The sequence below is a fragment of the Dromaius novaehollandiae genome, chromosome 5 (assembly GCF_036370855.1).
Source record: "Dromaius novaehollandiae isolate bDroNov1 chromosome 5, bDroNov1.hap1, whole genome shotgun sequence".
Lineage (NCBI taxonomy): Eukaryota > Metazoa > Chordata > Aves > Casuariiformes > Dromaiidae > Dromaius > Dromaius novaehollandiae.
This window is the reverse complement of record NC_088102.1, coordinates 4,016,134-4,043,261: the sequence shown is the minus strand read 5'-3', so window position 1 is coordinate 4,043,261 and position 27,128 is coordinate 4,016,134. Positions and strand designations below refer to the sequence as shown.

General features: G+C 54.4%; 1 protein-coding gene across 5 annotated transcripts in view; it reads left to right on the top strand.

Annotated features, from left to right (window-relative positions):
- The window catches only part of TRIM9 (tripartite motif containing 9), a 72,998-nt gene that overhangs the window by 21,865 nt on the left and 24,005 nt on the right, over positions 1 to 27,128 (top strand). For all 5 annotated transcript variants that reach the window (XM_026117993.2, XM_026118019.2, XM_026118010.2 and 2 more), the window contains exons 2-3: positions 16,113 to 16,208; positions 16,773 to 16,895. In XM_026117993.2, coding sequence (XP_025973778.2) covers positions 16,113 to 16,208; positions 16,773 to 16,895 — 219 coding nt within the window. The remainder of the gene's footprint in view (positions 1 to 16,112; positions 16,209 to 16,772; positions 16,896 to 27,128) is intronic.

Genomic DNA, 27,128 nt, shown 5'->3' with positions numbered 1-27,128 from the left:
AGGGTCAAGGATTCATTAGGAAATGCCGGCAGATGGGTTCTCTGTAAGGCTGTGATTCAGCCCTGCTTTGTGGAGGTGCTTGAGGGAGATGTGCGCTTTCTCCCGCTGAAGGAGAGGGCTGTCTGTTGATCGCCGAAGGGAATTAGATGCCGAAGGGAATTAGATGCCATCTCCCATCTGTGCCTTTGCAAATCTCCCCTGAGCTAAGTCCTTGAGTGCTTGCTGTTTGTTCCGTAAAATCCTTGTTTTGGTCGACAGCCAAAGAGGCAAAGGGTTGTGAAACGAGAAATAGTGGATAATGCACCAGGCTGGGGTCTCCGAAAGCCAAGGTCTGTTCCCAGGTCTGTTCAGATTGCCGGGGTGGCATTGCACGGGACAGGCAAAATGCAGAGCTGCGAGGAGGGTGCTGAGGCTGAGTGACCTGTTTGGTGTCGGCATTTGTGTTATTGCTGTTTGAATGTTGTGCTTTTAGCTTTGCGTTTGACAGATGAAGCTCCGTAGTTTGGGTGCTCACCCACCCAATTGCCCTGGAGCTTTCTGATCTAGACTGGGAGGAGACGGGAGAAGTGGCCTTGCCCAGTGCCACACCGGTCACCTATGGCAGAGCAGGGTTTGGGGGCACCAGGCCTCCTGGATGCCAAAGCAGGACCATATTCGGTAAGAAGGCGGTTTCATAGCTGTCTCCATAGTGGGACTTCATGGTCACCAGTGGTGGTGATGCTGAGCTGCTGTCGCTGCTCATGCCCGTCCATGCGAGTGCGTTGATGCCAGTTGATGGGATATATTCCTTTACCTTACCAAGTTCAGAGCTGAAGGGCACAATAAAACCAGCAACTTTTGCAGGCGATTAAATGTCAAAGCAAAGTCAAGATGCTGGCTAGCCGTCAAGTCTGTTTATGACTATACCGGGCTGCAACACACAGATGGTTATTAAGGCCATAAGAGAAGAAAAAAGGATGGTCAATAAACTTTACTACAGAAAGAATTGCCTCATAGGGCTTTCAGCCTGCTTTCCCAAATACTCCCGACTTTGGGCTAGGACTGGTAAAAATCATTGGTTATGCAGTTAATCGGGTTTATATTTAACTCCAAACAATGTAATCAGATTTAAAGATTTAATGCAATAACAGGATGGCAAAGCTAAAATGCGGGTAACCAAGGAGGCAGGCTGAATAGGAAGGCAGTAATTGGATTGAAAGCAAACAGGGCGTTATTTTAAGGCAGAAAGCGTAAGATCTGCACCGTGCACCTTCCTGGGTTTTGGGCTATGCCAGGATTGCCTGCACGCGGCATCTCTGCACTACCATGCGAACTCTACCCAAAGAGTAGGTGGACTGATCCCCTGGCAGCTTTGCCTGCAGGCTGATGGTCCTGTTTTGTTTACACACTTCCATAGTATGTTTATTCTGTACATGAAGTAGATCTGGATTTGTGCCCTGTCCCATGAGTCCATGACCTGAGTCTTTGCTTACACGTCTGCCCATGCACCATGGAGGAAGATGGGTCTAAAGAGACAGGGTTTGTCTGGTGGGACTTTCCTTGCCGCTTCCAGGATCATCCTTCATCTGTTTTGAATGAAAAGCTGCAGCAGTAATTTCGCCATTCCAACCTAGCCAGACCCAAACCTTTCCCTGCTTTGGATGCAATCAGAAGTGTTTTAAAGCTCCTTGACCTTTTCTGGAAGTCCTTCCCCTAAAGCTCGTGTGTTCTGGATAAGTAAGAGCATTTCATAGCCTTCCCTGGAGAGCTCATTTTCTTTCAAGTCAGCTCAAGCCCTGTGGCACTCCCTGAACCCGAAGCAGAAGGGCTGTCGAGTGGAGCATCGGGCCGGGGGCTGTTTGCTAGCTAGAGGCAGCAGATTGCTGCACTCGTGCGGCTCCCCGTAGGAAGCAATGTGGCTGGTTTGCTTTTCCTTCCCTGCGAGACAGACCGAGTCTTTACCCCAATCTCTCCACGGTGCCGACACACCTGAGTCCCGCTTCTGGGGGCTGTGCTGTTCACTGGGTATTTTCACATTACACAAGTGGGTTTAAGAAATTCCACAAGAAAAATGATGAAAGGATCCTACCAGGAAAATGCAGATTGAAATTTAGAGTCTCAGTATGGACTTAACCCTGGTGAATCCCATCCTCCACATATTGCAGCCTTGAGCCTTTCACACAGGTGAGTTGAAGCAGAGAGAGTTTTGCTGCTCCAGCTGCTTATTCCATATATATTATTAATTTTGACCATAACATCACGAACTGCTTCATCTCCTCCTCTCTTTGTGGCATGGGGACATGGGAGTCCTTGGGGAGAGCTGGAAGCTGGACTGTTGGTTGATGTTTCCTGAGCATCATGCGGTGGGATGCTTTGATTTTTGCCACCTTGGCCAGAGAGACACCAGACATACAAATGGCCAGATGTGCCTCTGTCACAACACGAGTGGCATCTTGGTCACTCAGTGAATATACCCCCGGTGATACAATGGATGTTCGGCCTTCCATCTCTGTCAGAGGCTCCAGCTTTCCCACTGTCTCTCTTGAAGTCCTTCACTAGCTTGTGGGAGGGATAGTGCAGGACAACCTTCTCTCAGGGCGCGTTATTAGTGTGGTCCTGCTGTGGGATGTAGACCCAAAGCAGGTTTCCCAGTGAACGGAGGCTGCTCTTGGTCGTAGCAGTGCAGCTACCAGAAGTATCCTGATGTCTAGGCTTCTACCTCGCAGCAGCCGTTGCTCTTGTAAACTCATTTTAAGGCTCCTTAAAGGACATATATCTCAGTTCTGCCTGTGCAGGACAATGGGGGTTTTCTTCAAATGCAGGCACAGAAAGAGAAAAATAATAATAAAATAAATAAATAAATAAATAAAGAGAAAAATAATAATAAAATAAAAGCAGTCCTGTCAGAGTTGTCATCTACTATCATCCGCTGTCTGCTATGGTTAAGATAAAATGTGGTTGTTTAGTTACAAAGGCTTCTGCTGCACCCAGCTTGACGAGGCAGCATCCCTGTCACAAATCCAGCCATCCGGGAATGGATATCACAGCTTTTCGCTCAGCCTTGGAGTCACTCAGCTTGGGGTAGTACTGCACAGTTTGTTTGCTTGGCTGAGCTCTGCTGATGGAAATGGAAAGCTTTCTGAGAGGTCAGAGGAGCAAAATCGGTGGGACTGTTGTGATTTAGACCATGCTGACCTGTGTCTTTATTATTTAGGGGAGAGAGGCTCCTTGGGTTGCACAGATAGCTTCTCGCTTGGATCCTGGAGTGCCCCATAGTCCTGAAAAGCCAGTTTGGGGGACCTTTTTATGCAGGTGTGATCCTGCCATCCTGGCATCAGCTCCGTTTATGCCCCGAAGTTGTAGCAAAGTCAAACCCAGAACGCCTGATGGAGTCAAGACAAACAGCAACAACCAGAGGATTCATTTCATCTCAGTGGAGAAAGTAAGTGATGTTTAGCCAAGTTCTGCTGACACGAGGCCAAACGAGAGCACTTCCACTGAGGGCAGCGTCACGAGGTTGCGCGTGGGAAGCGCCGTGCCCCGCTCTGCCCCGTGCACAGCACGTTCACCCCCCCAGGCAGAGGTTCCTGCAGGGACACCGCACGGGCCACGTCGGTCCCCGGCTGCAGCCTGTCACAGCATCTCACGAGCTCCTTTTGGCACTGCTGCCGGGAGGCTGACCTCGACCCCCTGCATCGCATCCCGGAGAGCCGGCACCGCGGGGGCAGCCGGCATCGGGGAGGCTGCGCTCAGAGCTGGCCCAGGAGCTCAGGACACAGAGTGTGTGCGCGATGCCTGTGCCCTGAGAAGGGGAATCCAGGGCTCAGAGGCTTACTCAGAGTGAAGAGAAAATGCCACAAAGAACAGTGATCTGAAGAGGGATCAGCTGCCACAGAGATTAGCTGTTAAGCGGACTTCTCAGGAAATGTAGTGTCTGGTTTTATTAACTTCTGTTCTCCCTAATTAAGGCTGTGCAATGAATTTATTACTTTTTAAAACAATAATAATGCTATTTCAGGGGCCGCTTGCGATGCTGAAGATCGTGCTTTATGAGCCTGTTCCTTCTGACCTGCAGAGTATTGTTCAAGAAGCCGAACTCTGTTTTTTGAGGATGATTATAACTAGATCAGTTGTCCTGATTACCTTGCACTGATGAACCTAATTACTCTTAATATTTGCCATGCACTGACTTTCTCAACATCTGCACAACAGGCGAGTGGATAACTCTATGTCAGTAAGCCGTCTTTCTGCATTTCCCCCCGGATATTCATTCAGGGCTAACTCTATGTTGGTGGAGGTCCAAAGGGAAGCAGCATCTAATGGCACATCTGAGTAACGTGAATTCTCACTTTCCAGGGCACCAGGAAGCCAGATTTCTGCAGTTTCCCTTCAGCACAAACTCATCTTTTGGGTGTTTTTTCCTAGCAGTCTGTCTGCAACTCGTCCTGTCCTTTATCGTGCTTAGGCAAGGGGCATCTGTTGATCAGACCAGAATTTACCTTGCCAATTAGCAGGGCGTGTTAGCGGGGCTGTGCTTGATGTGATGCCGAGCCTTGCTGCGTAGCAGCTCTGCGTAGATCTCTCCCCTGGAGATCTCCGACCCCTCTGCTTGGTGCAGCGCTGGTGCAGCCGAAGGATGCCCGCGCCCTGAGCGGGACCAGGCCCTCCCACCTCCTCCTCCGTGATTCTCCTTTCTTGGCACAAGGGCATGCGGAGCTCTCAGCAGCTTGGAAATGTTCCCATCTCCTCTTTCATTTCCTGAGCTCTCTAATTGGATTCGGCTATGCTAGTTTTATCTCCCTGCTCCGATGGTAACAGCAGCTGCAGTGAAAAGCAGAGGAGGCTGTAGGAAGCCATTCCCGGTGGGAATGTCCCTGTGCAGACTAGGAGAGGAAGCATCACGAGGGGGGAGAACCATGTTACCATCCAGCCCGATTCCTCCAGTGCTAAGGAAGACACAGGGGCAGATCTCCAGCGGGGGGGAGTCCATGCATGTTCCCCCGCAGCTCTGCAAGAGCAGCTTTCCGGGCTCCAGCTCCCTGCTCCTCGGAGAAGCGCGTGGGTAGGATGTGCTCGGACGTGCACTGCTCCCGTGCGCGGTCACCCTCTGGGTGAGAGCAAAGGCCAGTTGTTCAGGTTGGGAAGAGCTAGGTCGGCTGGAAATGGCAAGACAAGTGCAAAATCAGAGAGAGGATGGAGGTCTGCCTGTAAATTGCCCCTCTAGCAAAGAACTAGGCCATCTGCGCGGGGAAGTGGCTGTAAGTGCTGGTCCGCGGGAGCTACGTGCCTTTCCGCCCGCTCAGGATGCAAGGTGCGATTTCCAGACCGAGCCTTGGAGCCGGGAGGAGGCATAGATCAGCTGCGGGCTGTCCTCCGCCTCTCACCAGCCTCATTCATCTCCGGGAACGTAACAACGCTGACACACAGCAAATGAGCCCTGCGCTTCCAGGGCGCTTCGGAAATGCCACCAGCCTCACGACGGCGGCTATAGATCAGCGTACTCCTGGCTGGGTCACAAGTGACTGTAATCAGCCATCTTTACGGTTACATTCCTCAAGAGATGGCTCAGCAAATCATTAAAGGGAGCTGCAGGTTACCATTGCTTTGAGAGGGTCTGGCTTGCACCGGGATCCTCACCTTGCCTTTTCTGGCCAAAGCAGTTCTTTGCTTCCTCCCATCTGCCTCCTTAAAAGTTGCCCATACCTCTGTTGCTGGCGCGTGTCGCTTTGGTGTCTGCGTGCGTCACCTCTGCAAGGCTCTTAGCGTTCCTCTAAGGTGCGTCTGTGGGACTGGAGATGAGGCCAGGCCCCCGTGTTGTGCTGTTGGTACCTGGGAATCGCGTTAGTCCCGGATCGTGGGAGGGTCTCGGGAGCGCTAGTGAATGGGTGATGCTGGCCTGGATCCCAGTGTCATGGCATTTGGAGGCTGCACAAACGCGTTAAGTGCAGCAGTGAAGTTAACCCTATGTGGGGACTTGGGTGTCGTTAATCAGACGGGGAGGACCCCTCTCCCCGGAGGTCTCATCCTGGCCTCCACGAGGGGCAAGGTTCACACAGGCACCTGATGAAAACCGTGGGCAAAGACTGCTTTTAGCTGACGCCGTCTTGTTAAACACTGCAAATTCCCTGCTGTCTCGTGGCAGAGCTGTGTGGCTTTTCCCGCCGTGCCTGTTTTGTGCAACTTTACACTTGCTGGGTCCCAGTGACTGTAAAGCAGCAAAGTTACCCCAGAATTGCACCGACATGGCCAAAAACAGCATACGACCAGCGTGCGATGTCTACCACCTTGGGCCAGGCCCTGCTCCCGGTTATACTGATGCGGGGGGAGCGACCTCGGATGTACAGCGGGCTTGGTGAGAGCTGAGCCTGCAGCAGGCAAAGAAAGGGAGGGTTGTGCATGGATGCCTCAAACAGCCCGCGCTCGCTTTCCCCCCCGGTCTGCAAGATTGCCTGTGAGTGCTTTCGAGATGGAGAGCTGAGTCCTGAGGATGCCATTTCCATCTCAGCCAGCTGCAGGCTGTGGAGCTGGGAGCTGAGTAGCTGCTTGCTGTGTCCTGAGCTGCCCCTGCGAGAGACGGCGGGGGGGAATTTGTCCTAGTCCCGCTTGTATGAAGCTGCTGTCAGCAAAGTTCACCTCCTTCTCACTAGGGTTTAAATCTTCGAAGAAGCCAGCTCAGTTAATATTATCCTGGTAACAAGATTCCAAGGGAAATTGCCGTGCAGGCGAGGATGGGGAAATTACCGTTCAGCTCAGAAAAACAGCCTGCAGTGAACAGCTGCTGTCTATTCCCGGTGCTCTCTGCCTGCGCTTGCACCCTGATCCCCGCGTGCAGAGCTGCAGCAGTACGTATCTCACTGAGTTTAACCAGGGGTGCAGAATAGCTGGGGACGCGTTGCCCGTTGAACACGCTCTGCTCTCGACCTCACAGGTATAAGAGAGCTCACAGCGAGCTGCCCAGGACGGGAAGGGGCCTTTTCCTCAGCCTCCCTCTAACAGAGCTGACAGTTCTCTGCGATTTCAGTGATGTGCGTTCGGTTTTGCTGATGAAAGGCTGAGGTGATTTGTTGTCGAGTGCTAATGAAGCAAAGCGGGAGTTAATTGGGCGATATCAAAGGGATATTAGTAAGATCTTGGTGTTCGCGTTTCTTCTCCCTGTAACTCAAAGCAGAGGCTACGTCCTCGTTCTGCAGACAGAGCATCTTCAGCCCACCCTCGCAGCGAGGAATGGCCCCCAGGTCTGCTGCCTCCCCACGCTCTCCTCTGCCTCCTGGGTCACAGCGTGTCCCTGGGACCTGTGTCCCCAGCACAGGTCATGTTATCCCATGCCCTACCTGTGTACACCGTGGCCATGGTCCCCTCGTTTCCCTGTGCCACCGCAGCTCTGCCTACACCCGGTGGCCCAGTTAGCTGAAGAAGTTGTCCAGTATGGCAGCCCACCACGTCTCGCCATGTCTTGCTGCCATCATTTGCAGCCCCTTTCCTGGCAGACCCCACCTCCTGGGACACCTGCATGGGGTTTTGTTAAAGCCACTCATTTTCTGATAGCATCGATAACAGAGCAGTAAAGCCTTCCTGGGTGCTGCAGCGCAGAGCAAAATCACTGTCAATCCTGGCAGCGTCGGCGCTGGAGGTCTTATCAGCTCAGCCCAGGTTGTTTTTATTTATCCCCCTCGCCCTAAGTCATCGAGTATCAAAGTGAAATCTCGCACGTGGACGCGCCTCTGTCATCCGGCGCGACAAGGCGCTGCCGCGGGGTTATCGGTGCTCGCTGGGTGCGGGCCGGGGAGGAGGGCGCGAGGCAGGGTCCCCGCGGGCGGTGGTGGGTGATGTCCGGGTGAAGGGCTCAGCTCGCTCGGATCCCCACCGTACCGAAATCACCCCACATTCCCATAGGGAACCAGCTGGATCCAGCTGCTCGCAGTGATCAGCCAGGAGCCGGAGCCCAACGTGCCATCGCTCGTGCGCACAGATGGCCCCGGCCGCTGGCTTTGTTCACGCAGACACTGGGGCACTGTATTTCCTCAGCAGGCAGAACTGATTCAAAGGCTTCAGCCTGGAAGTAAGACAAGGATGTATTCTTTCCTTGCTGAAATCCCTTCATTGCCTTTCATCCCGCACGGCTCTGGGATTCCCTGCTCTGGGGAGCACAGCCTGACCCCTGGCAGGCACCCTGCTCTGCCTCCTCCCAGCCTTGCTACGGGTAATGCTAAATTTATGCTGAGTTTCTTGCGTATTTTATTTAGCCTGGTCTCAGTAGCATCCTTGTGTCCTGCGGTAGCCCTGGCAAAGTCCTCCAGGCCATCTGTGCTAGCCCTGCCCGGCCCAGCTCCCTGCCTGGCTAAGGGCTGGCCGTTCCTGCTGCTGCCTGGAGCCCCTTGGCCTGCGCACGGCCAAAAGGGACCGTGGCCCTAAAGGGAGACGGCCGATCGTCTGAAAATTGCCTGCTGCAGCTTGGTCGCTAACTCCTGGAGCTGCGCATTAGCCAGCACTGGGTAGCCCTGCTGGAAGCAAGTCTTGCCATGAGATTGTCACTCGTTCTCTTTTTATGCACTTTAACGCATGCAATCCTTACGCCTGGTGTGTGGGCACCTGGGGGGCCAGGTCACTCGCTGTAATTTCCGCTCTGAAACAGCAGAGCGTTTTGCTCCCGCTGTGAATCCTTATGTTCACTGGTGCTTTCTGCCTCCCGACTCACAGACCTAACTGGCCTCTGCGGCCAGGACACCTAGTGCTTTGCAATCTGGAATCACTTCTCAGCAGCCTTTGGGAGAAGCTCGTGCAAGGAGGAGGACCTGAACCCCCACTTTGAAGTCTCAGGCCAGCGCCCCTGCGCTGAAACCAGACTTTCTCCACGCAAGGCTTCTGGAGACGGTACAGGCAACCCTGGTGCTTCACCGTGCTGTCCGCAGACCCATGTCAATCAGACATGCACAACTTGCCAGCAGGAGCTTGATGACGTGGTTGCAAGGTGGCTCAGGAGAAAATCATTCACTAGGTCGCAGTGAATGGAGGGACATGCCAGCAGCCCCAGGGAGGGCACAGGCTGCCTGTCATCGGGGCTGTGATTTGTCCGAGCTGCCACAAGAGCTGAACAGCCTCTCCTATGGTCCGGGGTGGTGGGACTCCATCCTTAGTTCCTCACTGGGGGGATTCACAGGGTCTTAATAAAAGCAGCAGGTGTAATGGTATCTCTGCTTCTTCTGGAGACAGAGGGGCCTCTCCACAGGCCCTGGAATTAACTCCTATGTTGATAAAAACTGCCCCAGACATAATCTGCTTTGCAGATCCCTGCCTGCCCCGGAGACCCAGCCTGCCCTGTGTGCGGAGATCATCTGCTTTGCAGATGCCCAGCTGCCTCCCCGCTGCTGCCCGGGCGGCAGGAGCAGCACGGCCCGCGAGCGCGCCAGGCACGTGGAGCTCTTCTCCAGGGGCTGCTATATGTTTGTACTTTGCATTGCATTTTCCTCATGTGTCCCCCAGTTTCTCCAGCATATCAGCAGCGAAAGAGAAGAACCAAGGCCCCCAGTACGTTGTCTGCGGCGTGGGAGCAGGAGCTGCTCCGAGGGACGTATTTGCTGCCTGGCATTTGCCCCCAGGAGCTTTGCTTACCAAACCGTCCGCACCGCTGTCTCCGTGTGCGTGTGTGCGTGTGTGCATGTGTGCATGTGTGTCCCCTGGCTGACGAGCACAGGCTCTTCCGTCTGTCACTGTTATTTGCTGCGTTCGGGAGCTTTATGCCAGGCTCAGAGCACATCCTTCTCATGGGAAGCTGGGAAAATCTGAACTGGGCCTGCGGCAAATATGCAACAGCAGAACAGCCCCGTTTGCAGAGAGGTGTAATTCAGCTCCACACTCTTCCCGTAGCCTCTCTTGGCTCAAAGTTACAGTTATGAGCGAGGAGGATGGTTCGGCGTTGCGCATCCTGCAAACATGCCGGAGGCATGGCAGGGAGGGCCTGGGCGAACGCTGCTCCCCAGCGACTCAGGCCGGCTTTCGAGGGTTTTTGTCGCCTGATTGCTCTCAGAAGACACCGAGGAATCCAGCATGCAGAGACCGAGCGGGCGGCGGGGAAGCTCTGCTCTCGAAGAGCCGCGCGGGGCGAGCGGCAGGTCCCCTCCGGCTGTGATCCGCGGGCTGCTGCACATCTGCGTGCCCGGCGCGGTCTCGGGGGAGCTGGCTTAGCAGAGCGGAAGGGAGGAAGAGGAGAGGGAGGCAGGAGGTCGCAGCTGCACGGGGAGTTGGAAATCAGCTGCTGCCCTGGCAGCACCGGCGCAGCAAGCGGGCTGGCCGGAAGGAGCGGAGGGTCCGGCCGGGAAGCGTAATCCGCGCCCGGCTCGCTGGGTTTGCCGTGCACAGACGGGCACGACGGTGATTGATCACGGGTCTGATTTAGCACAGCGTGCCAGAAGGGCACGATTGGGGTCACCATAGGTAGATTAGTCTGGTATCGATCTTGGGCAAAACCAGGGAAGAGTCAGTGTTCCCTTGCTGAGGAGTAAAAGAGCAGGGAAATGATTAATGCCAGTTGTGGAGGTTTCTAGGAAATCGCCTTGTCAGACAAATGCTTGAGGAGGTTCAGGTTTCATACCAGCAGCTGCAGAGGTGTAAAGTGTTTTTGGTAAGAGGTTTCCTTATTCCCACATGGGTACTAAGTGCCGAGGACCGTGCAGTGTCACATCACATCATATGGACTCGGAGCTGGCAAACTGGTAGAGCTCTGGAAGTTGTTGTCCGAAAGTAGTGATCAAAATAAGGCTGACCTGAGGCTGGTGCGTCTTCACAAGAAGGGATGAAGTGGGTGTCTAACGCTCCTGCAATCACTGCTGACAGCCTGGGTTAACCTAACCCAGTCCGGCTCAGGAAGGAGCATCTCCTCAGGGCAGATCGGTGGGATCTTTTGCAGCACAAGGCGCAGTCAGGTCCCTGTGGTCACCCAGTGTCTCCCATTGGGACCCAGCCCTTGCAGGACCCTGGGACATGGTGTTGCCTCAGTCTCCCCTGCTCCCTCCTTGTGCTATCTGTGGGCTTTGGCCTCCTACAAGAGATCTGGAGTTTGTGACAGGGAGCAGGAGAGCTTTGGAGCTTGCAGGAGATGGGGTATGTGGAGCTGGTGCTCTGGAGATCTTCTGGACCACATTTCTTCCACAGCGACTCCAACAGCCCCTTTCAGTCTGTGCCTCTCGGCTCAGGGAACCGGGAGAGGGTGCAAGCTAAGGCTGCTGCTTTCAGCTCCTCACCATCCTCCCAGGATCTATAACCCCAGGGGGATTTGAGGACATTTAGCCACCCGCACTTCAGTGAACTCCTCTGTGAACCTGTGCCTCTGGTTATTTGGGTCCCTGAAAAGTTGAAGGTGTGTTGCTTTTTGGTTCCTGGAGGTTTTGGGGAGGCTGTAGCTGCTGCTGTTGCTCCATTGCCTTCCCTGGCCACATTCAGCTTTGTTCAGGGCACGAATGGATCCTCTGTGCAGGGTAGTGCCGAATGGAAACGGCAAGGTCCTCTTTGATGACTGGCCGCTACGTCTGTGAGCTTGGTGCTGCTAGTCAGGGAGGTCTGAGTCCTCGCCCCGCGCTGCAGGCCCGTGTTTGGAGGGGCAGGGGCAGCTCTCCTGATGGCCCAGGCAGCAGCTCCAGCACAGAGCTCCTGGTTTCTGTTCGTAGGCAGCTCTGAATCCTGAAGTGAGGCTCTCACGCCTGGAACGGAAAGCCAATTAGCAGTAGTTTAGCTTCATCAACTTTCTGATTTAATGCAAGTTTTAATTAAACATCCTATTTTAATTAGTCAGGCATCACATACAGTAGGCTTGCCTCAAGATTCAAAAACTGTAGGTCCTATGCTTTAATTAAAGGAAAGTAGCACATGACTTCAACTCCAGCATCTGTGACAGCTCCTCATCCTCTCAAGGGTACAAGCAAAACAAGGCATGGCATCTTTTCTTGCCGTGGCTCATTCCTCTTCTATTTTGCTTCTTATGGTAGTCTCCCTGCCCACGTTCGGACACTTCCTCATGGTGGGTAACATCTTGTTCCCGGAGAGGAAGTGGCTATGAGATGACCTGGTTGAAAGGAGAGAAGACACAGGAGCTGGTCACAACACTTGGGATGTCAGAACAGGTCCTGGGGTCTCAGCATAAGGCCGAGAACTCTTTCAGGGTGAGTTTCTGTCCTAGGGTAACAGGGAGCCCTTACTCATCCCTGACAAATGTGGAGGCACCGTCATCTGTACAGTCGCAGGTGCAGATGGCACTTGTAAGGGCATGGTGTGCAACAGCGCAGGGCAGGTGGTTTTCACAGGGCGTGCGGTTAAGCTGTGAACTTCTTGGTGTAGGACCTTGTGAATGGTAAAAGCTTATGTTGGTCCAAGACGAGACTGGACAGTTTTGTAGAAGAGAAATCCAGGGAGGGTTACAGAGCAACACAAAAGCCAACCTACCTGATGAGATTCCTGAGCTGCAAATTGGTGGAGGCTGGAAGAGCACTTGGGAAGGTATCTTACACACTTCTTTTACCTTCATAACTCTTCCCTAGAGATTTGCTACTGACCACTCTTGTACAGAAGGTGCTGCACTTAAGTGTACACTAGGCCTGACCTTGAACAAAAATGTGCTTTCCTTGGTCTCATTTGAACTTGCAACTTTTTAATGTCAGCAAGAGCTTGCTTTCTCACATGGAGGTGCAGCTGCTCAGGGCTGGGAGTTCCTGGGTGTAAAGGGGCTGTGGTTGCTCCCAGCTGGCAGGGGGATTATTTTTCGTCTTTCCGAGGAGTCCTCTTCTCCATGAGACTGGCATCTCTCCTGACATCTTCAGGCACGTTGTCTAGTGTCGCAGCCTGCAAATGAAGGGGGGGTTGAAATGAGAGCAACTGTTCCTCACTCCTGTTGCTGGCCAGTGCCAGCTAACTTCAGGCTCTTCCCGGTGTGGCAGACGGAGCTGTCACACAGAGCCGAGTCCCGCAAATCCAGCATGCAGCACCAAGCGAGACCTGGCTCATCCGAAAATAGCAGGCCCAGCTCCCTTCTCACCTCGGAGGAAACCTGGAGGAGCTCCACTGCCGGCAGCTGGGTTATGCTGGAGGGAAGTCAGGCCGGCTCTGTCTGAGAGATGGTGCAAGGTTTAAAACGGTGCTTTTCTCCGTTTCTTGTGACTGCTCCTGGCTGCCGGGAGCCGGCTGCAGCCCTGCTGATGCCCCGGCCTTCTGCACCCAACCACGCTCATCCCCGTGCTGGGACAACAGAAAATCAAAGCCTGGCAGAAATCCCTTTGTCGGCTCTGCCGGGGAAGGAGGGTAACAGAGCTATTAGTGAGCACAAGAAAGGGGATGGGTTCTCCCCTAAGTGCTCCAGGGACAGAGATTTAAACGCTTAACTCCCATTAATGCTAATGTGCATTACAGAGGTCTCCTTGCTGCCTTGAAACAAGAGCATCGGAAAAAGAGGCTGGCTTTCTGAAAGGAACAAATTCATTTGATTTTAAGAGCAAACTAAATGGAATTTGTCTTCATTTCATAGTCATTAATTCCACTGCCTGTGCTAGCTGTGGGGCAGACTGTTCCTGTCCTCCTGCTCTCAGCGTCCCTCCTGCTCCTACCCCCAAGACCTCCTCCCGGTATGGGCCTTCGTTGCCCCCATCCTCCCCCTCACTCATCCTCCTAGATCTTCATCCCGTGTTCCTCCCTGGAGTGCTCACACACGCCGGCTGCCAGGTTCATTTCTGGTGGAGAACCTGTGACTCTGCTTCACATGGCTGGTGATTAAAACCTTCTCCGAAACGACGGGCTGCGTTACGGCTTGGGTTTGTTCCAAGGAGAATGGCTTCTCAGGGAGGTACCGCCAGAATTTACAGGCCACATCAGTCATTTAACTCCTCTCCGCAGCCCCGGCATATTAACATAATAACAAAAAACAGAAGGACCTGTTTTTCCTGTGCCGTGTGGTTATGAATCACGGTGTCGCCGTGGCCGTAACGCTGCCCGCAGTGAACGCGTTCAGGCTGGAGGGAGAGGGCTGCCCGCCGGCTCCGGGAGAGCCGCAGCACGACACGGTCCTTCTGGGATCGGCACAAAGCTCGTGCCTGTGCAAAAGCAAACCTCGGAGCTCCGTGTCCGGTAAAAACCCGTAAATAGGAGCTGGTATCACACACCAGCTTCGCACAGGCAGGTAAACCCGTGCTAGCTCTTCCTGCATGTTGCTGTGAACTGGGCTTGCCAGCGCTGGTGCCCCATTCTCCAACGTGGGGCAAGGGTGTTCAGCGTGCTCGTTATGAGCACCAGTGCCTGGAAAAAATAAGGTTTCCTAGCTATTATATAAACTCCGGCACTCCCGCTGCAGGCTCTGATGGCATCAGGAGCATCCGGAGCAAGGGGAAGGGGTGATTTGAGGGAGACTGGTGCTGTGCAGAGTGAAAGAGCTACGCAGCGAGGTTTCCATGGACAGTGCGTACCGGCGCTGTAGAGCTCTTAATAAATTTTAAGAGCACATTTAAAATGCTTTCCCATTAGGAAAGGCTCAAAGAGTTACGCCGATATCGAGATCCCCTTTCTGAAATTTATGTTGACATAAAAAAAGCCTTTCAAACACTTTATTAAAGGAAAAACGCCTGCCATGCTGCAATTTTAATGAGGAGCTTGTAAACACAGGGAGCTCCTGCTGCTTTTCCCTATTAATCACCCACGCTGTCGGAGAGCTGGGCCCTTGAGCACCCGGTTCTCCGCACACCGCCCTGCCCACCGCGATGGGGAGAGCGGCGGACGAAGAAGGCCACTGCTAAGGGCAATGACACGGAGAGGAGCAGGGTGTCTCCCGATTTCCGCCTCTCCGTGAAGGAGATCCCAGCAGCGGCCTTTCTCCTCCGGCCTTGCTCGGAGCGGGGAGGGAGGGGAGATGGGAGGCCTGCTGAGCTGACTTAGCAGTCCCGTTTTTATTAGAGATGCATTCGCTGATTAGCTCCACATCCTAATGACTTGGGCACAATAAATTACAAAGGAAATGCAGAAATCACTAGGGTTATATTGAAGTCTCCGAGGAAGCAGCACTAAGGTCATTTTCTGGGCCATTACATGGCTGCCATTTGTTTGCTGTCTAGTCTCTTTGATACCGGTTCGTTTTTCTTTAATTTCAACCCTTCTGCTTAAAGGGGAGCAGAAAACCTTTTTGGGTGGAAATACCCCATGACCAGACACCCAGTCCATGGTCCCACTGTGCAGAAAGAGTTTTCAGCAGTTTTTTGGCTGAAGGATCTTGCCTCGAAACTGCGTGGTGTGTGCACGCAACGTGCAGCCAGCAAAAGAGGCAAAATCTCCCAAAGAGGTAAATTGTCACGGATGATTTGCCCAGCTCTTGAGATAATAACTCTTACTGAAATGACGGCAAAAGGGGAGGACGCCTGAGTTAATGTTTGGAAAGTGCCATGAAAATGAAAAAGTGTAAGACATTATCGTTATTATTACCGTGTTATGCCACTCAGCTCAGCTCGGCACTGGCCGGAGCAGGCGGTAGATGTGCGCTCTCACACGAAGAGCCGTAGCGCTGGGAGAGGAAGGAGCAATCAGTGTTTTTCATTCTCTGCTGTGGTTTTCCAGGGTGTTTTGGGGTATTCCCCTTCCGATTCGGGTGGCCCGACCTCCCCCTCACTCCTTGTGCCCTTTTGCTGACCGTCCTCAGCAGTGGCCAGCCAAAGAGGAGGAGCAGGTGGCAGGACAGGTCAGATCCTACAGGATTTTTGGTCTCCAGCTCCCTGGAGAGCCCATGGAAGCCATGGGAGTTAGTGACTTTGAGAGCCTGGGTGGACGTGACTTGTCCATGACCACACAGGGAAACCTGTGGAGGAGATGGAGACTGAATCTCTGTCTCCCAGCTCCAGGGCATCTGTCGTGACAGCTAACCTCCTTTTCTCTCCTTACGCTCGGGGCAGCAGGGCCAGAAGGAGACTTCAGCAGGTTGCCGAAGGCTGCACATCCCAAGGAGGCAGAGCTGGGACTGCTCTCCATCCCAAGCTTCAGTCCCACAGGCAGCCCCATGAACACCAGCTCCTCCGGCTCGATGATGAGTCTGGGATGCGGCGATGACCCATCCCAGGTGCCCTGCTGCTGTGTTCGCTGTGGGTTGCTCACGTACGTGCTCTTCCTTCCGTCTGCAGAGCCAGCTTTCCCAGGCCCTGAACGGCTTGTCAGACAGAGCCAAGGAAGCGAAAGAGTTCCTGGTCCAGCTCCGCAACATGGTGCAGCAAATCCAGGTATTGTGTCCCCCGGTCGAGGAACAACCCCTTCCCACAGGGATGAACCTGTGACCTCCTGCCCCATCTCCCCGGCCGGGTTTGTTGGGTGCTCTCCCAAGGGGACCCACAGTCAGCACCCGCCCCTTCATGTTACCCCCCTGCAGCCCTCCCTAAATGTGCAGCTTCCTCAGCCATCTACCTAATGGAGTGAGCAGCTGTGACCCAACCCTCCCCTTGAAAAGAGGAGGCAGCAGGTTTCACACGAGCCAGGGGATGTTCTGGTTTCCACAGCAGCATTGCTACAGGGTGGAGCATGTGGCCTCAAGAAGTGTCAGAGACCAAAAACACACATGGATTCCAAAGGGACAAACTCCAGGGCCATCAGGAAAACTAAACAGTCAGGATGCAGGCCTTTCACGGCGCACATCCTGCCAGAGGGTGGTGGGATCTGGCTGAGGTACATTGTAAGCACCAAAGTCCTGTTGCCCCCAGGACCTATTTGCTTTCTCCGTGGCGTGGAGTAGCTCTGGTGGGAGGTGCTGGCAAGCCCACAGGGCTTTGATGCTCTGCTCTGACCCACAGGAGAACAGCGTGGAGTTCGAGGCCTGCCTGGTGGCCCAGTGTGACGCCCTCATCGATGCCCTCAACAGAAGGAAAGCCCAACTGCTGTCCCGCGTCAACAAGGAGCACGAGCACAAGCTGAAGGTGAGCCCCTACCACCGGGTCTCGCAGTCAGAGGGCCTTCTGCCAGGTTGGTCCCACGTCAGGATGAGGACTGTGATGCTGCTTGTTGCAGAGCAAGGTGAAGCACCTTAGGAAGAAGGGAGAGTTGACTGGAAAGCCGCTCTTACCACCTTGATTTCCACATTAGCTGAATTCCATTTTGCTGCAAATGCCCAGCCTGCTGCCAGCATGACGTGCCCTGAGCAGAGTGCTGCACACCGCCCCCAGGTAGCTGCAGTTGTTCCCACTGAATTACTCCGTTACTGAGCCAATTACTAGTCATTAGGTCAATAGAGCTGTGTGTACAGCATCCACAGGCTGTAAAATGACCTTTTCATGTCCTATGTAGCTTTTGAGCTACCAGCTTCGTCCTGCAAGATGCTGAGTGCCTTCTGCTGGCTTTAGCAGGAGCTGAAGGCGTGGGGCACTTTGTGTGGTGGGATCCCAGTTTTGCCATCAGACGGGATGCAGAGCAGGAGCAGCTCTGTTCCCTGCTGTGTGCCTGATGAGCACTTCACGGTCTCAGGGTAGCAGGTTCACTGAGAGGTGAATTGTTGGCGTTGGGGGATGCTGAGATGCAGCTCTCAACATGAGCACTGAGGCTTGTGCCATTCCTTCAGTCACTACACTGTGTCTTTTCAACTTGTTTGGGGCTGAGAAGGGAAGCAAAGGGCCTAATCTCAGCTGGAACCAGTGGCGTTGGCATAGCAGTGCCCAGTATCTGTTGGACAAGGTAGTTGTACCCGGGCAGGAGGCCATGCTGCCCCGCAGCCCCCGCTGACACAAGGCAGCTGGGGAGTGAGGCATTTCACACCGACATCGCTTCGTGCTTCCAGGGTCCCTCCTCCAAGAGCGTTTCCAAGAGGAGGCTGCCAGTCCCAGATCTGCCTTGAGAGGATGAGTGCCGCGACGCTCACGAGTGCTTCCATAGCGCCCTGGCCCGTGGAGCAGGTCCTCATTCTCCTTTCCTGGCTACTTCCTCTCTCACAGTGTCCTTCTTCCTCCTCCTCCTCTGTTCCCAGTCCATCCTCCAAAGCCCTGTGGTGGGGGAGACCAGGGTGTAGCACAGCAGAGTGAGGCTGTGGTCTGCGGTTTAACCTTGCCGGGTGCCGTGAGGGCTGTGCCGTCCGTGCCAGCCCGGCCGAGCTACAGCCGCTGGACAATAGCTGCTCTCTGGAGCTGAACCCGGCATCGGCGCCCGCTGTCGAACAATAAAGCACAACCCCAAAGAGGCATGCGAGGCTGCCGGCCTGTCTTCTAGCACGGAAAGCACTCCCGCCGCCCCGCAGGCTCTCCTTCACTCTTCCCCTTTGGGGCACGGTTAATTAAACTCTCACAAAGCTGGGCAGCACAAAGCGACTTCCCTGCTCAGCACAGCCTGCAGAGGCCCGCGGGCCTTGCGATCTTTGGCCAGTCACAGGAAGTGATCTGCTTCCCGTTACCTACTCTTAAAGTGTCACCTGTCCCCCCCGCAACACACACACCTACGTGCTCCCCCCGCCAGCCACCCTTGTTACCAGCTGGGCTTCAGCATCAGACAGGCCTGGCTGGCCTGGCCTTGAAAAGAGCGGCCACTCTGTCATTTCAGTTCCAGCCCCTGAGTTTCAGACTCGGCTCTGTTAAAATCAGCCCTTTTATCTCCTTCCGCAAGGACTGAGCATTTGTAGCTGTGCACGCTCTAAGTAAAGGGCGGCTGCACGGGCTCCCTGGTGCTGAATCCTCCTGCAGAAGTGATGTGGGAGCTGGATCCACTTGCGCAGTAGTATCACAGACCCTCAACAGCAGCTGGTGTTTATAATCCAGAATCTGCTCCCCTCTGCCCTTGCAGTGTCCATCCAATTTTTAGTCTGAAATTACCTGACTTTCCCTTTTAATTCTTGTAGTGGGAAATAAGTAATAAATGTGGCTGTGCTGCCTTGGCCTTAGGCTTGTGTGGGAAGAGTCCTTGTACAGCCCTGACCCCCCTGAGTGCTGGCTGGAGTCCTGCACACCGGGATGCGTCTCCTGTGGCTTCGGCATCATCAGGCTGAGGCAGAGCTTTGCACACAGCCCAGGGCAGTGCACATCCTTGGGGCAGGTACAGAGGGAGGCTTGCCTGCTTTCACAAGCTACAGGTGGGACAGGGGTCTAGGAGGACCTCCAGCCTGTTGGGTACCTCCCTGCTGTCATCATCCGTGCACAGGGTCCCCCTGCCATAGCAGGCCACCAAGGCGGGCATTCACCGTGGACCCTGCAGCCTGGTCCCCCCGACCCCCCTTCCACTGGCACTCCTGCTGTCCCTGCCGTGCTCCGTGACCTGGGGCAAGGGGCCTGCCGGGTCACCGCAGCACGGAGCAGCCTCCCCTTTGCCCCCTCCAAGGAGTCCCCCAGACAAAGGCAGCACCTGCAGCTTCCAGCTGGGCCTGAGCTGGGCTGGCCTTGCTGAAAAGGTCAGTGAAAACATGACAACCAGCGAGGGGAGAGGTGAAATGCGAGCAGCATTGTGCCTCGAGCAGCTGCTTCGCAACGGGATGTCCTCCCTGCTGCCGCTGCACCCGAGGCAGCGAGGGATGGCAGCAAAGCCCCCAGCTTTTGCTCTGAGAGTTTGGAGTGCTGGAAATGTTGCAGAGGGAGCAGAAATTCTTCCTGGGTGTCAAAAACCAAGGTGTACAGCAGAGCGTGATGTGGTTCAGCAGAGGGGCCGTCTCCCCACCTCCTGCCCCATCAGCTGCCCCCAAGCAACATGCTGCCCGGTCAGCAAGGTCTCTTTCTGCACTGGTGCTGACTTTGCACCGAGTTTGGACTCCCAGCTGGTCCTGGTAGATGTTCACATTAGGACGGGAAAGGCTTTGCTGCAGGGTTGTGGTGATAGCTTCACTCCTTCCCAAAGGAGAGCAGTCCAGACCATGGTAGTCCGGCCTGCGTTGTCCGCTTGCCTCTGCCGTGTCCCCAGAGCAAGCCAGTCAAGGAGAGGATGAGTGGGTAGATTCACCAGCAAGGCATAGTCGTGCCCTCTGAGAGCCTCTTGAGAGCCAAATTCCTTGGTTGCTCAGGCAGCCCCCGTGCAGCCGCAGCGCCCTGGTTGCAGCCGGTCTCTCCATGCCTGCCGGGAAGCTGGCCCTTGCAGCACAGTGGTGCACAGCGCGAGCGAAGACGAGAGGCAGGGACACAGCCTGGCTGCTGGCTCGGTGCCACAGATGCCTTTCACCAGGGAGCCTGAGCTCCTGTTCCCATGCGGCATCCAGAATTCGGGTCAGCTCTGCTTCAGGACTGACCTACTTTGGCTTGACACATATTTCATGGAGACAGGCACAAATCCAGGTTTGTCTGTGGGCCAACACTAATTGCTCCAGAGGTGGAGAGTTGGGGGAGAAAATGCACTTGGAAGGGCCATTTCCCAGCCTTGTCCAAACCTCCCCCTAACTTAGCTTCAGATTAAGAACAAAGGCTATAAAAAGTAATGTCAGAATGAGAAACATTGGAGGCCAGGTTTTAAATTACATACTCAGATGCCTGTTCTGCCTCCAGGACAAACTTCCTTATCTGTGTTTCTGCTGCTCATCGTTGGCCTGCTTTTCAGAGGACTGCTAGGATGTTCTCCAAGGGATGACACTGTATGGCTCAGGCCAGTTTGAGCAGGGGACATTGAGGCTTCCCTGCAGTGTTGTCCTAGGAAGAAACCTCTTCCCAGTCCATGGGGATGGGGTGAACTCTACAGACATCTAGTTTAAGCTCTCAGCAGTGCAGTGGACAGTTCTGGCCTTCTTCAGCCGGTCATGGGAGACCTTTGCTCTGCGCCCCACTGAGATCTAACCATGGTGCTTCGGCTGCAAAGCCCTCAAGGTACCTGAGCAGCAGCTGTCACATTCGCTGGAGGAATTAACCATAGGAAATGCTCATCAAGGGCTATGCTGAGGCCAGAGAGCTTCTGTCCATATGGACTCTTGTCCATAGCACTGTACATGACTGGCTCTCCAGAGATGAAGTGCTGGTCCATTACCCTTCTGCATTAAGGGATTATGGTCAGGATTTTCCAAGATGCCCAAGGGAATTCAGTGCCCCCAATGGATTAGGTCACTGGGGATTGAGTTTGGGATTGTGAAAGGATGAGAAACAAGCCAGCAGCACGTAGTTTGGTTTCCTGTACCACACCATCTGTACTGAAACACCTGACAGGACACACTAGTCAGATGAGCCCTGCATGTAGGGCACTGTTTCCTGAAGATGCAGACACCAGACCACCGCTTTCTCTTACAAATCCCTGCACCCTCTGCACTGGGTGTCTGAGTACCATGGCAAGGGGTTTCAGCACCAGGAGCTGGGCACTGAAGCAGGAGAGCCACGAACAGGCTGCATGGGAGGAGCAGCTGTACACAGCGTCTAAGGGCTCTCACGCTGGGGCCGTGGGGTCTGGCAAGGAGCTGTGGCCCTGGAGCAGGAGACCCAGTGTCTTGTGAAGACTTGGGAAGGCAGTTTGGGATGAATCAGGAGGCTGCAGTTGTCTCTAACCACTCTCGGTCCCACAAAATGAAACTCTGTGACTCTGTGGATGAGTTTGCTGCTTCATAGATCAGAAGGACAGCAAAGGCGGTGTGAAAAAGAAGTGTCATTGAAAAATGCCTGGTTTGGGAACCAGCTAGAGAAGTTACATGCAAGTGGCCCTTTTATAATGATTGGCTTTACCCAGAGCTGTCCCTTTATGATGAGTCTTTTTGCCTCTGGTTTTCTAATGTCCCTCAGCTTTTTGCTTGTTCTGTTAAATAGGTGGATTAATTCTCTTCTCTGAGTGTTTATCCACGTGCCGTGTTCTCCAGTGGCTCCACGTTGCACCTGCCCACACTTTCTGGTGTGTGTTGATCAAAATGGGCTTGTGCAAGTCTCCAGGACACGTTGCTGCCGGCATCATTCAGGGCTGTTAATACAGCAGCTCTGTTCTTATAGATCCTGGCCAGAGGCTTCTCACCCAGTTGCAAGAAACTAGTCACCATGGAAACATCCACCTGGAAATGTACTGTGCAGAGTACGTGTGGTTGTGGAGACTCAACGCCATCAAATCAGGTCCTGTGCCAGGGATTTTTCCATGCAGGTTGTCAGCACTGCTGCAAAGCCTTCGCTGTGGCTGTCTCCAGAGTACAGCATGCTGTTCCCCAAGCCAGTACCTCTTTATTCTTTGGTGATAGCAACCTTTCTTGTGGTTTTAGTCCTAGGTTGTACTCCACAAGGACCTTCATGAAGATCTAGCCTCCCTCCTGCAGAGCCAGCAGTCCTAGCCTGCAGTTGAGTTTGCAGTGGAATGAGAGGGCATTGCTTTGAAACCAGACCCCCCATCCTGGACTAGAAACATCCCATGACAAAAGGTTGGCCAAATACCCTGACCCTAGTGTGAAGTAGAGACTGAAGTCTCTGAGATCCCAATTTCCATGATGTAGATGTGGAGGCTGCACTGGAAATCTGTTTGTTGATCTCCTCCTCTGAGCAAAATTTTCCAGGACCAGAACCTCTGCCAAAACAGCACTTGTTTTCACTGAGGGTGGTCAGCCGTCTACTTCCTAAGGCAGTGGGATGCATCTGAAATTGCCCACGCTGATGAGCAGTCTGTGGGGTTTCCACCGCAAAGGGGGCACATCACACCGCTCTCCCTCCCCGCAGCCGTACAGGGGACGGTAGCCTTGCCGCAGGGTGCCCAGGCCCCGAAAGCCGCTGCCGTGCGCCCAGGCACAGGAGACTCCGCAGGCTCCTGCACCTCGTTCTCCACGTGGCAGCCCAGCTTCAAGTGAGGTTCAGTGCCTTGAAAACCAGTAATCGAGCCAAGTGCTAAAAAAAGGAGGAAGGTGAGGAAGACATTTAAGCAGAGATGAGTGCAGATGTTACTGCCTTCTAGGAGCCGTATTAAAATGTAAATTATAGTTAATGTCATCTTGCAAGGAAGAAAAGCTCTGGAAATAAATTTCCTATTTTAAGGTAGTAGTGAACTGCTGTGAGTGCACAGCAAAAGTCCTTTTTATAGGCTGTAATTAGCAACCGCGTTCTGGCTGTTGCCTTCTTTAAAACCTAAAGGGAAAAGAAGTAATTTCATAAGAACAACTGCAAACAAAATGTATGGAGCTTCCCAAATCCCCTCGCCAGCTGAGGCAGCATACTGTCCCATTAGTCTTCTCTCAGAAGATGCCACAATTCAGCAAAGTGTGGTACCCTCGTGGTTTCAGCAGAGCCTTGTAAACTATCTGCTTCCATGCAAAATTCAGAATAACCTGGTTTTACTTGTAGTGTGATGAATACTGCATGTCCCTCTGAGTCCTTCTGAGGCCACCCCTCACCCCAACACTTAGTCTCATTTGCTTGAGGAAGTCAAATGCTTGAAGAAATCTCAAATTTTGCTTTTGGCTGTCATTCAAAATACTCCTCATTACTGGGGTAACAGGGAGCTGAGATACCCCAGAGAGTGCAAATCCCAGGTGGTAGCAACTACTGCCTATGCTCCAGGTCTGGTTCTGGGAAGATCTGTGAACATGAGCAGGACACGAAGTTGTGACAAGTCCAGAAAGCAGAACCAACTCAAGCGTTTCTCCATCACATTTCCTAGCGTTTTAGGGATATGGCATAGATGCACGAGGCCATGCAAGCAGGACAGCAGTGTTCATGCAGTGCAGTTCCTAAGCTGGTAACCATCCCAGCCTCCAACCAGCAGTGCATGGAGGCAGCTCATGCGTGCCCGCATTGCCTGCATGTTTCATTCACAGCTGCGTAACTCACCTAGATTAAGCAAGGGAGGGCTGTGATACATGAGGACAACCATGAGTTGCTTACGGCCGTACAGAAAACTTGCAGCCTTCCATTGGCTCCAGTGGATTTTAGATCCTGGCTTCAATGGTGTGGGGGATGTTTATTTTTAAAACTTCTAATTTCCCTAATCCAAGCAATTCGCGGAGTCTTGCTGTTCTTGTCTGCACCCTGCTTCTCTTGTGCGTAGTGCAGAAGCTGGTGCTCAGCTGCTGTAAAGCCATGAAGCCCCATTTGGTCCCAAACGAAGGTCCTTCTCTTGGCTTGAAAACACGTTTGTTGGTGATGAGGGGAAATGTGGATTTCTGTTGCCAGCTTGCCTGCTGTGTATATGCTGCAATTAAACTGCCGTTTCATGCTCTAGTTCTCCAGATGAATAGGTTCTCGATCCCGGAATGGGTTGCAGAAAGGAAGGCTTGCTGGAGCTAAGGGTTTGGGCTGTGACAGAACCACAGCCGCTCCGCTGGATGCGGCTTCTGAGCTGCTGCCCATCGTGGCGTCGGGCGCGAGCTCTAAGCCGAGAGGCAGCGGCTGCCCCGCAGCCCCGGTGGGAAGGATGCTCGCAAGCTGCTGGGACAGATGCGATGCACAGCGTAGGGAGAGCTAGCTGCCGAGCGCTTTGCCATCTGCGTGGCTGTGTTCTGCCGCCCACGGCACGGGGATGTAGCTTCAAACCAGCCGGCTGTGTAAATGGGGCAGGAGGATGAAGGGCAAGATCAAGCATCCCCCACTCAGCTCAAGCAGACATCCAGCAAAGCTTCCAAGCATCCCATTAAGCTCCCATAATCTACTGGAGCTGGAACAGTGCTCATGCAGCCCATGAGTCCCATCTTTATATGCCTAAAGATTTGCGTGGCCTCGCTGGTTGTGTCCCAGGGAGCAGTAATTAATAGCAAACCCACACTTCTCTGTCGCAAATTAACGGCTCGTCAGTGATCTCTCCTCCTCAAGAGCCGTTTCAGAGCGTGGTTCTGGGTTGCGAACGAGCCAGTTTGCAGAGGTTAGAAGTGTAAGGCAGCCCGGGATGGCAGAGCCGGCTCAGCCTGTTCAGCTGCTCCGGGGCTTCCTCCAGGCTGCTGTCTGTGGTGCCACCCCAGCGGGGACAGGGACCTTCCTCCTGCCAGTCACCTGGCCCTGAAGGCTCAGGCCAAGGCCTTCAGTGAGGTGGGGGATGACCATGTCAAAGAGCCTTGGTGCCCTGAGCCAGGGGTGGGAGCCCCTTCATCTCCTTTGCCTTCCCACTCCTCATCCTCCAGCCCCGTGGGCTTGCCCTCACGTTCAGTCCGTCTCCGTCGCTCTTAGCTTGGATTACTGCCTCGGCCGGGGCTCGGGGCAGAGCGGGAGCAGAGGAGGGACGCTCAGCCCCCAGCGCAGCCCACCCCAGCGACAAAGCAGCCTGCAACCTGCGCTTCGGACCCGACTTTCATCAGCAGGGATTATCTGCCAGGAAATGCGGTCAGTAATCGGCCTTTTCGCAGTCCCCCGCAGGAGAGCAGCCCGCTGGCTCTGGCCTCAGCCCACCCCGCTGCCTGGAAGCAGGGCCGGGTGGAGGAGCAAGGCCAGGGCTGCCCGTCCCGGGCCCCAGCTCCCTCCTTGCAGCCAGCGCGAGGAGGCCCCGCGGCGCTCAGGATGGTGCCCGAGCTGTGCAGGCAGCTCGCCTTGCCCACGAATTCAATATCCTGGGCCCATCAGACCGAGATTTAAGCTACAAGGAAGATTAGAAGATTGTTTTACCAATCCCGTCCTTGCTGTCTGCCTGGTGGCATGTGCATTTCCCCGGAAAACAGGCTCGCAGGAGAAGGGGCGGCTGTTTCTCTGTACATTCAGCGTGTGATTCCCATTGCCCGTTTGCAGCCCCGCGGACGGGGGAGTGCAACACCTCTGAAGCGGCTGAGCTCTGCCCGCGTAGGGGCAATCAGGTTATAGTCTAACAGCAATGTAGGCGCCAGGCTGGGCTCACCTTGCGCTTAGTGGACGCAGTGTGGAGCTGGGTCTCTCAGCTGCGGACTGTGCACCTCCTGGATCCTGCCCCCAAGGACTGAGCATCCCCACTGAGAAAGGAAGTCCAGGGACTTGCCCACACTCATGGACGGGGTCAGCAGCAGAGCCAAAGGGGGAGCATAGGTGCCCCGATCTCCAGCACTAGCCACGTGTCTCTGCTCCATCCCAGCAGAGCCATTCCAGTGCACTCAAGTGCTTAAAACTGGCATTGAATGAACTCTTCTCTCTAACGACAGCGTTTGAGGCCACAACTGATGCATGCCTGCGATGCCCGTGCTCTAGCCGTGTCTCAGAGTGATCCATCACCTCTGCACGCCGCCGCCGCGCACGCTGCTTGGTCCGGAGGAGCAATATGGGAGCTCCCTCTGCTGCCTGCCAGCACCGCTTGCTGCTGCGCGCTGCTGCTGCATCCCCTCCGCGCGCTCCCAGCCTTGCTCCGGCCTCTTCCCCAGCAGGCTGGGAACTAAATCACACCGAGAGCCCTAAGAGCGCAAACAGCAGATGCCTGCAGATCAGGAGCTGGCTAGCAGAGCGTTCCTTGGCGTTCCGCAGGAGCGGAGGGGTTGTCCCACGTCGCAGGACACGTGATCCTTCTCTGCCTGTTAGGTGATTAAGTAGAAGTGGTTCAATTATAGTTAAGCAACACGAGATCTGATAGACTGCCCTGCAAGAGGCATTGCACCCCGTCGAAGCCCGGCTGCTTTCAGACCGGCATCCGCTTTGTTTCCCTTCCCGGCCCCTCTGGCTGGAGAGGACGCGCGGGCAGTCGGCTCCCTGCCCCGTCACAGGACAGGGGTGGTTGTTTCTGTGCTGCTGTGCCTGCTGAATCAACGCTGGGACTCGCCAGCTGCAGCACCGCAGGCACAGCTGCTTTCAGGAATATTTGGCGCTGCTTGTTGCAGCCTTTTCCGTCACGCTGCGGATGCTGGGGGGAAGCTCGTCTTCATTGTCCGTGCAACGCCCTAAAGAGCTGTGATCCCGAGACCTGGGTAGCTTCGTTCAGTCCTGACGGAGAGCTTTACGCAGCTTTGAAGCCTTTTCAGAAAAAACATTTCTTACCTGCCTTGGGCACGTTGATCTAAAGCGTAAAACCTCTCTTCGCGAGCTGCCCTGCCGGTCTCCTCTCCAGAGCCAGGTCCCGGCTGCGAGTTCTGCTGATAGAAATCCCGCTGACGTCAGCGGCAGATCTGCGCTGTCTCCTTCTGCAGGGGATCCAGGGAGCACGTAGCGCACTGGCAGCGCCCGGCGACGGGGAGGGGGGTTCCCAGAAGGGCCAGGCAGGAGCGAACCCCTTACTGTCACCGAAGGGACAGCCCTCCCTCAAACACCCTCCTAGTCCGGGAGTCTGAACCGCGTCTAACCGGCTGTGTTTCAGGGAAGGTCAGCGGAGCCGCGGGCAGGGATGCTCGTCCCATCCCGGGCACTCAGCTGAGGAGACCACGTGCTTGGTTGTGC